The sequence below is a fragment of the Lissotriton helveticus genome, chromosome 12, assembly GCF_964261635.1.
Source record: "Lissotriton helveticus chromosome 12, aLisHel1.1, whole genome shotgun sequence".
In the NCBI taxonomy this organism is placed as follows: Eukaryota; Metazoa; Chordata; class Amphibia; order Caudata; family Salamandridae; genus Lissotriton; species Lissotriton helveticus.
Window position 1 is genome coordinate 16765346 of NC_136073.1, and position 14839 is coordinate 16780184.

A 14839-nucleotide genomic window follows, 5' to 3' on the forward strand; every position below is an offset into this window, starting at 1 on the left:
ACTCACCCTCAACCCCTCACCCTCACTCACCCTCAACCTCACTCACCCTCACTCACCCTCAACCCCTCACCCTCACTCACCCTCACTCACCCTCACTCACCCTCACTCACCCTCACCCTCAACCTCACCCACCCTCAACCCTTCACCCTCAACCCCTCACTCACCCTCACTCTCACTCTCACTCACCCTCACTCACCCTCAACCCCTCAGCCTCACCCTCACTCACCCTCAACCCCTCACCCTCACTCACCCTCACTCACCCTCAACCCCTCACACTCACTCACCCTCACTCACCCTCAACCCCTCACCCTCACTCACCCTCAACACCTCACCCTCACTCACCCTCACCCACACTCACCCTCAACCCCTCACTCACCCTCAACCCCTCACCCTCACCCACCCTCAACCCTTCACCCTCAACCCCTCACTCACCCTCACTCTCACTCACCCTCACTCACCCTCAACCCCTCAGCCTCACCCTCACCCTCACTCACCCTCAACCCCTCACCCACCCTCACCCTCTACCCCTCACACTCACTCACCCTCACCCTCACTCACCCTCAACCCCTCACCCTCAACCCCTCACCCTCACTCACCCTCAACCCCTCACCCTCAACACCTCACCCTCAACCCCTCACCCTCACTCACCCTCACCCTCACCCTCACCCTCACTCACCCTCACAACACATATTGTGTTACAATAGGTGTCACATTTGCGAAAGATAAAACTATCTAGAGATGTAGCATAACGACCAGAGCTGCCATATAAGTCACGTAAATACAAAACATGTTGCATTCCAAATGCTATAGGTGTCACTCATCCATTTGCAAAACGAAAAATGTCAAACTCTTCTATTGCGAGACCTATTGCATTTTCAATGCTTGTTTTAAATGCTAATCTGTGGTCAGATTAAACCTTCCAAAAAGAGCTGCTTTCATCTATGAGTAATCAGTCTGTTTCTGGGATGCTAAAATCACAGTAAAACCCAGTGACCTACCCTCTAGTGCCTCCTCAGTCATCATCTGTCTGAGGTCGGGTGCAACTGGGATCCAACATATTTTAGGACTATGTGGTCTAGACTGCCCTGGTCTGCAGTGTTTCGTCCATTTAGCCAGGAGTGTGAGGAGGAGAGATCCGAGCCTGAATCAGTAGGTGCAGTAGTGCCTCTGATGCTCCCAGACTAGAGTCAGGCCACAGCTCTCTGCGCCACGGTAGGCACCTACACCCTCGGCGCAATCAGCTCATCTGCGGAGCAAGGTCTGTAGGTGCATTAATAAAACACCTGGTGGACTGAGGGGAACCTGAGGCCTCTTCTGTGTGTGTGTAAATTGGGCTTCACGGGCCTGCGACCAGCAGGCAGAGGCCTGGATGAGGCAATATAGTAGACTGTTAGAGCATGCCTCTCGATGGACTATAGTCAAAAGAGGAGCATTGAGGACCGCGGGAGGGCCAACAGGCGTTGGATGGCTGTAAGGTGACTGACCACAGTAACAGGTGGTACTACGAGAGATGACTGGACGCGCTAACCTTCTGAGGAGCAATAACTCATGGCAGTAAGGGGTGGGGAGGTTATGTCTATGCACTGGGAGAGTGTATTGTGCGGTATCAATACAATGTCACCTGGGCTTTCGGAAACCATTGTCACTCATTTAGCAATTACTCAATGCGACACCCCTAATCAGTGCAGCTATATATCTATTTTGCATCTGAAGAAATCAACGCTCTGACACAGGTAAGGGTTACCAATACACCTAGGTCACAGGAGTTACAGGATCTTCACAATTAACGTTTTTGTTTTTCAATCCGGCATGTCTGCTGCTGAAAGTAGCTATTACCGCCATGTGAAAGTTTAGAAGAAAACAAGTAAGAATCAGCCTGGAAATTAGACTCCTGCATGATATTCCTTTAATACTTACTCATCGTTATTTCCGTTCCCCCCAAAACAAAACTGCAATGAACTTGGGCACTTCTGCGCTATGGTGTCATTGTGTTGGAATCTTAGATCCCGGCTCCTCCATGCAGAGCGACCAGTTTTGCACATCGCTCCCCGCAGGGAGGCGGAGGTTATCCCGGGTCACATCACTCACTCCAGAGCTCCGGTGCCCTTCTCTAACCCCTAGCTCCTGTCAGGAACCAGTCCTTGCATATGTCGCACTCGAAACGGCTGACCTTGTAGGGCTGCCGGTGCATGGCGCGCGCCTGCAACAAATCCTCGCAAGACTTAATTTTATGGACATACTACAGAAATATGGCAAAATGTTGTGGGCATAGGAAAGGGACATTCATTACAGGGCTACAACACAACTGCTTAACAAAATTTACCGCATCGCGTTTTGGAGACAGGGGACAGCGGCCACATGGAAATAATACCACACCAGAATTGATTAGCAGCACTGGTACCCGAGGAGGCGCGGTGCCGGTTATGCGTGATTTTGCATTTGATGCGGATCATGAGTCAGTCTAACGCCAGATGCATGGTACTTGGCAGGGCTGAATTAGGTGCCATGGATTTGGACATGCTGTGCACGCTAAGGCTTTTATGAAATGGGGTATAAATGGACTTTCGTCTATTTTTCATTGTAAAAATAATATGGTTTGTTTCTTTACCTTCGGGTACATTTCTGAACAATTTGTTAAGCTAAATTGTATTGTTGCATTGTGTGCACAAGCAGGAAAGAACAAGTGTCTGGCAGACATGCAAAAAATCATCCTACGTCACAGTATTAACTTCCACACTTCTAAGCAGTAATTCCAATCCTAGAATAAGTTACCGGTTTGCTTTACAAATAAAGTTAGTAAAACAAGTAAGTGCTTTGCGAGCCTGTATAAGTAGCAAAGGTTTTAAAGGGACTTGTTTTCGTGCAAGGTATAGCTTTTCCCAGTTCACGGAAGGAATAATAAACATCTTCAGATAATAAAAGGGTTGACAGGATAGTGTGATAGCAGAATATTGATACGTGTGGATCTGGTGAGGACTGCGGGCAGCAAGTGCTTGATACGCTATTTTCATAAGAAAATACTATATAGTGTTTTCATTGTACTCCATTAGTTATTAGTAAGGAAGGGGGAAGAGAAGCGTTCACTGACAGCATTCGGTTAGTCTTAGGGAGACAAAGAATACTGTGGTCTGTGGTAGATGCCCCTCAGAAGTCATAGGTATTTGTATCAGGAGCTGCCATTGAAAGGAAGTGGAAATGCGCTTTAGATGTTGCCGGTATTGATGGCTACTGTGCGGTTGTAGACTTCTCTGGGGTGACAGTGGGTGGGGAAATGCCATGTTGTCACTGTAGGTTTAATTACATGAATCGCGCATTCTCTCTGGTGTTTGTGCTTGGGGTACTTGCTGACTGGTGCTACAAATGGAGTGGGGTATATAGTGTAGATTTATGTTGGTGTGAGCAAACAAAAATCGGACCCTTTGTACATTTAATATTATTGTGTGCATCATGCAGAGGATGAAAAGTAGCAGGAACGGCTTTGATGCCGTAGAGGCTAGCAGCAAGAACGTTTTTTTTTTGAGGGGGGGGGGCAGTTGAAAAGATTGTCTAACATGTTTTAAACTACTACAGTGGCATTGGGGAGGGCAGCAGCTGAAAAGCTCTGTGTTTACTGGTAGGCAGTGGTTAGATGGGCACCGGCCATCGGTCTTTCTGTCGGTGGTGGACAGGGGAGCAGTGGGCGGCGGTCACGGGTTCACAATGATGTGGTTTTAAAGGCAGGCAGAAAAGCATAACTGCGGGTTTCATAGGGGTGACAGTAGAGGTAATGGATGCGTTAGTAGCAGGCACGAAGGCAGTGGTCTGTGTTTAGAGTTATTTAACTGAGCGGGCTTCGCTTGAAGGTGGGTCATCAAGTAGGAGGATGTGTTTGGCGGGCCGGCTGGAGGCAGTGTTATGTAACTTTGCTGTAGGGCGCAGCAGTATTTCTGATATATGTAAATTGCCCAGGGTGAGTCCCTACAGTATGGAGGGTCGCTGGCCTGAGAGCTCTTGACTGACGCGGAGAATGGGAGCCCCCTCAAGTTTCGTTACACCACTGGACATTATGGGAGGCCTGATTTGACCTTGAATAAACTGCCACTTTTGAAGTGCTGGAGTAGGTGTAACCTGGCGCAAGCAAACCTCTGATTTCTGCAGAGAACATCCTATATATTTATTTTGTAGTTACATTAACATGTAGCCGATGAAAAACTGCTTGGCGCTTGCAAGTTTGCAAAGGCACCAGGCAGGCTGGTCACCATGAGGGTGCAGAGGAATACACCTCAATTAGAGCACATTTTCACATTGATTCACTCATAGATGCCAAGGTTTCAGATTGGTAAGTGTGACTTTTTCATAATTTAACTGTAATAATGGGTGAAATTCACACAGTCTGTCTCTGCTCAGTTTTCAGTAGCCTGCTGTTAGCGCACTTTAGTTCAGTAACTTTCTTAGAGTTTCTAGTTGCTCAAATGGGTGTAATTTCTAATATTTATATGTTTCCCTCCTCTTCATTGCTTGATTTTGCTCACGAGAAAGTGTCACTCATAGTCGTTGAAATGTTCCTCATGATTACACTGAAATTATGAAAATGACACATATCGCAATCTGAAATCTTGGCAGCTATGCTAAGTCTACCACATACAGCACATTTGAACATGTCATAATTCCATGCTACACTATTCAACTATAAAATAATTTAACCCTACAACATTCCATAACACATAATTACAATCCTAGATATAAAAAAAACATTTCCACTTCACTCCATACCACAAAATTGCACATCACATAACATTCCACACAACTTAATACCACTCTAATCCACAAAATTACACTCTACAATTCAACTACACATAATTCCACTTCAACCTATATAATTATACTTCACACAAAATATTTACACTCCACTCCAAAACACACAATTACCCTCCACAAAATACAACTCTGCCACATGCTGCATAATTCTACTCCGCACAATTATACACCACACCATGCCACATAATTCCACACGTCACACAATTCATCACACAACATAATACCACTCAGCACCCCAAAATTTCACTGCACATAATTATGCTCTACTCCATATTGCATAAATACACTCTACATAAATCCAGTCTATGCCACGTAGCAACATTCCACATAACTACACTTCACACCATGCCTCATAACACTCAACATAATTTTTACTCAACAGCGCACACTTCCACGTCACACAAATTCAACTCTACACATTTCCATTCCACACCACATAATTCAACAAACGACATAATTCAAAGCAACAATTACACAACACACCACATACATCCAATCTACACCACAAAATTCCACATCATGCTACAATATTTAACAGCACAACACATAAGTAAACTCCACTACATACCACCTCAACACAAAAAAACATTCCAGATAATCTCACTCCAAGACACACAATCCCACTCCAAGACACACAATCCCACTCCATGACACACAATCCCACTCCACATAATTCCAGTACACAATTACTATCCACATAATTACACTGCACACCATGCCACATTCTTTCACCTCACAGATCCAATCCACACAACACAACTCCACAACTAACAATTCCAATTCAAACCATATATGACTTGCATATATGCAAATGCATATACTTCAAAACTATATACTGCAAATGCTTGTTTACCTCCCAATGCGTCCCAGCAGATCCTGTTCCTGGAGGGAGCTGCAATCCTTCTCCTGCCCCTGTCAGCTCTGTGCTGCCGCGTCCCTTCTAGTGCCCTGTGGAGAATGCTTTCTGGAGGGCCCCCACCCCCATCCTTTCCCCTGTCAGCTCTCCTCTGTGCTGCCTCCTGCTCTCTCTGAGGGCCCCCACCCCCATCCTTGTTCGGGGCCTGGCTCATGGCTCTGACTGAAGAGAAACAGTGTAACATGTTACTTTGTTTCTCTTCAGTCCTGGGTCAGTGGGAGGAGCTCAGAGCCGGCTGCAGACTGCAGCTGCTTCAGAGCAAGCCTCTCTCACAGCGCTCTATGGAAGAGCTGAGTGGGCCCTCTTCACCTACTAAAGACTGGGGGCTGCGGGGTGTCTGTTATGCCCCTGTAAACCCCTATAAAAAGAAGAAGAAAAAAAAAGAATCACTGCGCGGCAAACACCGGCATCCAGGGTGTACAGCGAGTGAACAGCGTTAAAATGTCTGTATATCCACCAAGACAAATTGTGGAATTTAAAAACAAGGACAGAGAGGAAAAAAGTAAATATGCTGAAAGGATAACAGGGAAGGTACATAAGAAATAAAAAAAAATGAAAACAGGCAAAGTAAACCAGCAAAAATGATCAATTTACTCAGAAAAAAATGGCTTGCAGACACCCTGAGGGGGGGAAGCAGTAATAGCAGGGCCCCAGGAAGGGTCTTAGCAATCCTTGAAAAGGACCCGGATGTGGGGACCCACAGGGGTTTTCACTCCTTGCCTAACCTTAAGATGGCCGCCAGGGGAGACTTTTCATCACAAGGAGCACTGAACTTGGGAGTCTGTCCCTTCCTCACCTCTCCTCTCACCATCTTTGTCCCAGTGGCCAGCTGGAGAACGTACCTGAAGGCTCGCCCCAGTAACACCAGGACCGATGTCTCTCCTGACCTTACTTCCCTCCTCCCCTTTCTCCCTACCCCCTACCCCTCTCGAGTCTTGACTTTTGATCACTTCCTGTTCCTCTCTCTATTCTGGTGAAACCCGAAACGCATACATTGCAGACTCCAAGTGGAGCTGCACCGATAGCTATAGGGGAGATTGGCTCCGGCACACCGCCATGGCCGTCACCTACCCAGGCGGACTTCTGACATTGGTCTCGTTTCTTCCCCGCCGCTGCTTTTGCTCTTTAATTGTTTTCCCACTGAGACCTAGCTGTTTGGCTGATGCCCGGTGGAGCTACCTGATAGGTAAAGAGGAGATGGACTGTGGACTTCCCCCTCAGTCGTCACCTACCCAGCCGGACTTTGGGCAGACCCTCCTTCGTCTCTCCATTCTATCTAACTCCTACCCCTTTACCCCACCCCCTTACCCTTCTAAACTCCATTTATTTAGTCTTCTACACTCTTGAAATGTTTTTCTAGTAACTGATGTAATGTGTAACTGAAGTAATTTTATAATTTCTGTGGAACCTTAGGTAAAGCGCTCCGATACCTCCGGGTCTAGCCAGCGCTATATAAAACTTTTAAAATAAATAAAAAAGATGAATACTGGTTAGAGAGACAGCCCTCGAATGATCAAGTGTATAGCAATACAATTAGTTAAAACAAGCTCATTACACAGACACCAACTAATAAACTATAAGCAAAAACAAATGGACTATAAGCACACTGAAACCAGTGCAGTGTCTGCATTGGTTAGTTGCTAGATTGCAAAGTAATTTTGAACTGGGAGCAGTGCGTGGTAGTCAGGATTTGCGATAAATCAAGAATAACCTGGGACAACGCTATCAATGGTACCCGATAGTACTCAAAAAGTTTAAATAATATATGGTTAGGTCGCTACCACTATAGGCCACACACTCATTTCACCCTCGTTGTAGCAAAGCATTGGCACGAGGTGGCACTTGGAGTGCAGAGTCTCACTTGCGAACCTTGACAGCTGCACACCACCTTTCTGAGGGCACCAGAGCTCCATAGAGCTGGAATAAGAAAGAGGACTAGACTCCTGCATGATGCTGCTCCCATTACCTTGGTCGGAGAGGATTCGCAGGTCACCTTCTGCATAGTCATCAAGGAGATGGTACATATATAGGATGGGATCCTTTTCGTAGGTGATGTAATGCCAGGTGCTCATGATTGGGGCCCGTGACAGCACCATCCCGCGCCACTGCACGTTATTTCCATCATCTTTCTCGAAGACGTGCTCGACTGCCTTCCCAACAAGCTCTTCTGCTTTGCTGTTCTCCTCTGGGGTGGAGTGAACTAGATTGAGGGTAATAAAAAGGAATTTAGGTGACTACATTTTGACTGTGGGGTAGGTGCATAAGAGCTTCACAGACATGTGCCACATGCTGGGAGGGGGAGGAAGGGAGTGTGCAGGTTATGCTTTGGTAAAGCTGGTGATGAAGCAAAACCAAAGCTTTCAGTACAGGCAACAACGAGGCAAGTCGGTAGGCTCTCTGGCCTAAGTCTGAGGCTCTATACATTCGGGCATATCTCTTTCTACTCAATTATACACGTTTAGCTCGGAGCTAGTCCATAAGGATGTCGAACACAGAGGTACAATAGGCACAAATGTAACAGCCAGGTCTATCATGCTAAAACATATTGTACGTCTGTAAAAGGAATTTTTTTTCGAGGGAGAGATGTTTGTAAGCCAGTGGATATCAGTCAAAAACACGAGAAACCACAATAGAACAATCACTAGCAATGCCAATAGTTAACACTTATGAATGCACGGTCATGCCAGACCTAAAATCCATGTACGTTAATGACTGCCTCCTATCTGTGCTGCTGCCATAGAAAAACACCAATAATTATGTATTTATCTCAGACACTATAATAGCATTAAAATGACTTGTGAGGGCCCCTTCGAGCTCAGGCAGCTGGATAAAAAAACAAATCACAGTTGTGTGAGGGCAGTGCTTAGGCTTAATTATTGCTGGTGAGGCCCACCGACACTCATTTTTGGGGACCAGCACTTATTCTTCCTCATACATTTCCCAAGAACAAGAGAGGGAAATCCCAAAAAGCAGAAAGAGAAAGATGGGAAAAGAAGTCACAAAAAGAGAAAGCAGGATCCTGCATCAGTGAGATTAATCGGGCAAGTAATGTCTTGTGGTTAATTAAAGAAGCATGAGGTGGAATCCAGGCAACACAGCCTTGGCATTTGACGCTCTGGTGTCGGCCGTGGAGTTCTGAGCATAACTTTAGGCACCGCCACTTATTCGTCTACAAATTCAGCACTGGTGGAGGGCAAGTTCTTTTTTGTGGATGCACACAACTTCTTCTGCCCAATCAAACATACTCTTGGCTCCCAACATGAGGGCCGAGCCAAAGTCCCTCTTCTGATGGTTTTAAAATAATTGTCTGGGGACAGTCAGACTATGAACCCTGAAGTAAGCACAAACTGCAGAGCTGCAGCTAGACCACGAAACAACAGATTTAACATAGTTATACTTAAATTGCTATTTTCCTCATCTGTTTACCTTTCTCAACAGCTTGCTTAATTAGTGGCTTTCTGTCACCATTTTCTTATGTGTTTTATGCAGTCCCCAACATTTCACAAGTAACAGTATTTACATGTGAGCCTCAAAATGTATTCATACAATGCCAGGAACACAATGTCTTTTATATTGTGCAACTGTGTGCTACAGCCCTCTGTGTCAACTGTTTGTACTCACAGGGTCTTCTGGGCATGATCTGCAGTTTCTTCACCCGCTTATCCTTAAAGAGTTCGATGCCGTAAACACAATCAAAGCCATCGTAGATCACCAAATACAGGCCGGGATTTACTTCCATCTGATCCAGCACCAAGCCTTTCCATTGGCTGATGGTACCATTGTTTTCCTGCCAGCCATGTTGTATCCTCTCACCAATGAGGCCGGACAACTGCAGGCCTCCAACAACATCCTCAGAATCCTCAGCATTGCGATTCCTATAAGAAATGAGAAAATATGGTCAGATAATCTGTAAAAAGTAAGAACTGTGCTAAATGCTGCTTCAAAGCACTTAAAGTGACAGTAATGAGACCCAGAATTAGCATATTGTAGACTATTTAATCAGTAACTTTGGCTCTATGTTTGAACAAAAGCTTTTTAATAATAACAAATTACCCGATTGTGAATACTGTAAACAGATCCCATTGCGAGGGCCAAAAGATCCTATGATATAGATCCTACTTGCAAAAGGAGATGCAAAATGGATCGGGAGAAGAAATCAGGGTGCCCTAAAACAGTGACGAGGTCCTATATAAACAAGCATTTGCAATGCAATAGGTCTCGCATTAGGAAAGCTTGAGCTATTGGTATTGTAAATGACACATTTTTTATTTATGTTTAGTTTTTGAAAATAGCGAAATTAATAGCTTTGTCTTTTACAATGCCAATAGTTATAACTTTCACAAATGTGACACCTATAGCATTTGTAATGCAATATGTGTTGTATTTACGTGACTTACATGTATTGATATTACAAATAATGGCTTTTAATATTTTTTAATAATTAATACTTAAATAAAAGTTCTTGTAATTTATAATGGCAATAGCTTAAACTTTTGCAAATAACTTTTGTGAAGTTTATGCTCAGTGTATTTTACTGTGACGAAGTCCAAGAACAGAAGTGAAATATTAACATCTTTTTGTTACATTTGTAATAAAGCTTGAAACATTGAGAGAACATATTTGAACCAAGTGTTGAATGGTTGCACAGATTGGTGCTGTAGTGGCGCTGAGTGATGTTGTGATGGCAAACGAGTGATGCTGTACCGTTCAGTGATGCTGTGGTAGCGCATAGCGATGTTGTGGTGGTGCTGAGCGATGCTGTATGCTACGCTATGTTTTGTTTTGCTATCCTAATGTTTTGTTATGCTATGCTATGTTTTGCTATCCAATGCTTTGATTTGTTATGCTATGCTGTGTTTTGTTATGCTATGCTATGTTTTGCTATGCTATGCTACGTTATGTTGTGTTTTATTATACTATGTTTTGTTATGCTATGCAATGTTTTATTGTGTTTTGTTAAGCTATGCTATGTTTTGTTTTACTATGTGTTGTTATGCTATGTGTTTTGTTTTGTAATGCTATGTTTTGTTATGCTATTATTTTGTTTTGCTATCCTATGCTTTCTTTTGTTATACTATGTTTAGTTTTGCTATCCTATGCTTTCTTTTGTTATACTATGTTTAGTTTTGCTATCATATGCTTTCTTTTGTTATGCTCTGCTATGTTGTGTTTTGTTATGCTATGTTTTGTTGTGTTTTGCTATGCTATACTATGTTTTGTTATGCTATGTTTTGTTATGCTATGTTTTGCTATGCTATGTTTTGCTATGCTATGTTTTGCTATGCTATGTTTTGCTATGCTATGTTTTGCTATGCTATGTTTTGCTATGCTATGTTTTGTAATGCTATGTTTTGTTATGCTATTATTTTGTTTTGCTATCCTGTGCTTTCTTTTGTTATGCTATGTTTAGTTTTGCTATCATATGCTTTCTTTTGTTATGCTCTGCTATGTTGTGTTTTGTTATGCTATGTTTTGTTGTGTTTTGCTATGCTATACTATGTTTTGTTATGCTATGATTTGTTTTGCTATGCTATGTTTTGCTATGCTATGTTTTGCTATGCTATGTTTTGCTATGCTATGTTTTGCTATGCTATGTTTTGTTATGCTATGTTTTGTTATGCTATGTTTTGTTATGCTATGTTTTGTTATGCTATGTTTTGTTATGCTATGCTATGTTTTGTTATGCTATGTTTTGTTATGCTATGTTTTGTTATGCTATGTTTTTTTATGCTATGTTTTGTTTTGCTGTGCTTTGATATGCTATGTTTTGTTATGCTATGCTTGGTTATGCTGTTTTGTTATGCTATGCCGTGCTTTGCTAAGCTTTGTTTTGTTATGCTATGCTAAGCTTTGTTATGCTATGTTGTGTTTTTTTGTTATGCTATGCTATGTTTGGGTGTGTTATGCTATGCTATGTTTTGCTATGCTATGTTTTGTTATACTATGCTATGTTTTGTTTTACTTTGTTATGTTATGCTATGCTTTGTTTTGTTATGCTATGCTGTTTTGTTGTGCTGTGTTTTGCTATGATATGTGTTATGCCATGTTTTGTTATGCTATGTTTTGCATTCATATGCTTTGTTTTGTTATGCTATGCTATGTTTTATTGTGTTTTGCTATCCTATGTTATGCTATGCTTTGTTTTGTTATGCTGTTTTGTTATGCTATGTTTTGTTATGCTATGCTATGCTATGTTTTGTTATGCTATGCTTTGTTATGCTATGTTTTGTTATGCTATGTTTTGTTATGCTATGCTATGCTAAGCTTTGTTTTGTTATGATATGCTTGTTTTGTTATGCTATGTTGTGTTTTTTTGTTATGCTATGCTATGTTTTGCTGTTTTATGCTATGTTTTGTTGTGTTGTGTTATGCTATGCTATGTTTTGCTATGCTATGTTTTGTTATGCTATGTTTTGTTTTGTTATGCTATGCTAAGCTTTGTTTTGTTATGCTATGCTATGTTTTGTTGTGTTTTGTTATGCTATGCTTTGTTATACTATGCTATGTTTTGTTTTGCTATGCTTTGTTTTGTTATGCTATGTTTTATTATGCTTTGTTATGCAATGCTTTGTTGTGTTTTGCTGTGATGTGTTGTTATGCTATGTTTTGTTATGCTTTGTTTTGTTATGCTTTGTTTTTTTATGCTATGTTTTGCTATCCTATGCTTTTGTGTTATGCTATGCTGTGTTTTTTATGCTGTGTTTTGTTATGCCATGTTTTGTTATGCTATGCTGGTGAGGGTGGGTGAGGGGGTGTGAGGGTGAGGGTGTGTGAGGGTGAGTCGGTGTGTGAGGGTGAGTCAGGGTGTGAGGGTGAGTCAGGGTGTGAGGGTGAGTCAGGGTGTGAGGGTGAGTCAGGGTGTGAGGGTGAGTCAGGGTGTGAGGGTGAGTCAGGGTGAGAGGGTGAGGGGGGGTGAGGGTGAGGGGAGTTGAGGGTTAGGGTGTGTGTGAGGGGGGTGTGAGGGTGAGGGGTGTGTGGGGGTGGGGTGTGTGAAGGTGAGGGGGTGAGGGGATGAGGGGGGACGAGGGTGAGGGGGTGAGGGTGGGTGAGGGTGTGTGTGAGGGATGGGTGAGGGTGTGTGTGAAGGTGGGTGTGAGGAGGGTGGGTGTGATGGGTGAGGGGGGTGAGAGGTGGGGTGAGGGTGAGAGGGGGTGAGGGGGTTGAGGGTGAGGGGGCGTGAGGGGGCATGAGGGGGGTGAGGGGGCGTGAGGGTGAGGGGGTGAAGGTGAGGGGGGTGAGGGTAGAGGGGGTGAGGGTAGGGGGGGTGAGGGGAGTTGAGGGTTAGGGTGTGTGTGAGGGGGGTGTGAGGGGGTGTGTGGGGGTGGGGTGTGTGAAGGTGAGGGGGTGAGGGGATGAGGGGGAACGAGGGTGAGGGTGTGAGGGTGGGTGAGGGTGTGTGTGAGGGATGGGTGAGGGTGTGTGTGAGGGTGGGTGTGATGGGTGAGGGGGGTGAGAGGTGGGGTGAGGGTGAGAGGGGGTGAGAGGGGGTGAGGGGGGTGAGGGGGCGTGAGGGGGCATGAGGGGGGTGAGGGGGCATGAGGGGGGTGAGGGGGCGTGAGGGTGAGGGGGTGAAGGTGAGGGGGGTGAGATTCATTAATCTATCCCCGATTATTAAATAAAAAGAATAAAAACTGCACTCATTTTGAAGGTGTGCACATGCATGCTGGGGCACGCTCACAAAATGACGCAACAGACACATCTTAGCATTTTCATCCATGCTGTGCACCAGCTGCCCTGCTGTACAGCATGACTACAAATCACTGCAGAGCCCAGGGGCGGGAGCTATTGGCTTTGCTAATGCTCCTCATCAGTGACTGATCTGGTGCATCTTCCATTCATTTTGTTTTTTAGTCTCTGTGTATCGCCTTCTATAATACCAAGAAGTTTTTCCTACAAGCACTCATTAAGTACACATAACATAACAAATGTATGGTGTGATCTATGAGGGACCAACTTCAGAGATCTAAACTATGTCAGGCAGAAGTAGTTCCATCAAATACTATACATTCCATTGCAATGGGGTAGCTACAGGTCTGCTACTTTCTTTATGGAAAGTACTGCAAGGATCTGAATACGAAGGGAAAAACGAAGGGAAATGAATAATTCAAACCGGGCGACCTTGGCATTGCACCAGGCTTGCGGTGGAATCGCTTGCAATAAAGTCCAATACATGAGTCGTGCACGTCAAACAGAGGCGCGCTGCAAACAGATAAACGTCCTAAATATACCACAAACAGACCTGTTTTTCTGGTTACAAAATATGTGTTTTCACTGCTCTTGAGGTCACTTACTGCTGATTCACTATGATGGTTAGGTAACTACTTTTCCTGTTATGTCCCTGATGGTATGAACTGTGTTCTTTTTTTATTGTTTTCTGGGTGCCAACAAATTGATTTTATGATGTTTGTTAACCACAACTCCCTTCCTGCTCTCTTGTAAAGCACTCGAATGCCTGAGCCAAGTATACGCCATATAAAAACGCAATCAATCAAACATGCATCGTGAAAACTTGGCAGCTATGCAACCTCTGTCCTACAAGTAGAAGGGGGGAGCTGTGTGCAGAAAAGGTGTACGAGGACTCCATGGAAGTCAGTTTAGAGGAGCAGAAGGGTTGCCACTTGGCTTCAGCCTGTACATCAACACGACATAGGATTTCTTTTGAGGGTCTGATGCATTCTGGGCTTTGTAGTACTCCCCTTAACACACACGAGGATGTGTTTTAAAAGGAAATCCCAGCACTAGAGTCATGGTGTCCTAAAGAGGGGGAGTTATGGGTCTGTAAAGGGTGCTAATAAGACTGCAAAGGCTGAGGGGGTGTTACCATGGCCATCTGTGGAATATTCAGCGCTTTGCAAGGGAGGGAGCCTCTGGGAGCTAGACTGAGGGTCTCTGTGGAGGGCAGGGTCCTACACCATGTTCTGCGTAGTTGGCGGCCGGAAGGGTGTGGGGTGATCTCTCGGCTCTTACCCATCATCGTGCCGCGGACCGGGTCTCGGTGTCTCGCCGGGATGCAGCGGCCATGGACTGCCAGTGCCGTGCCGCCACATATATGCGTCTCCCAAGGGCGGGCACCATCTGCCGGAAATGGACGGCACTGCACGCCCCTCTAGTAACTCTTGGTGTGAG

General features: G+C 44.5%; 1 protein-coding gene across 2 annotated transcripts in view; it reads right to left on the bottom strand.

Annotated features, from left to right (window-relative positions):
- LOC144799087 (spindlin-W-like) overlaps nt 1-14839 on the bottom strand; it is an 85701-nt gene that overhangs the window by 27989 nt on the left and 42873 nt on the right. For both annotated transcript variants that reach the window (XM_078670274.1, XM_078670272.1), the window contains exons 3-4: nt 9335-9588; nt 7680-7913 (exon numbers count right to left, since the gene is read on the bottom strand). In XM_078670274.1, the coding sequence (XP_078526400.1) occupies nt 7680-7913; nt 9335-9588 (488 nt within the window). The remainder of the gene's footprint in view (nt 1-7679; nt 7914-9334; nt 9589-14839) is intronic.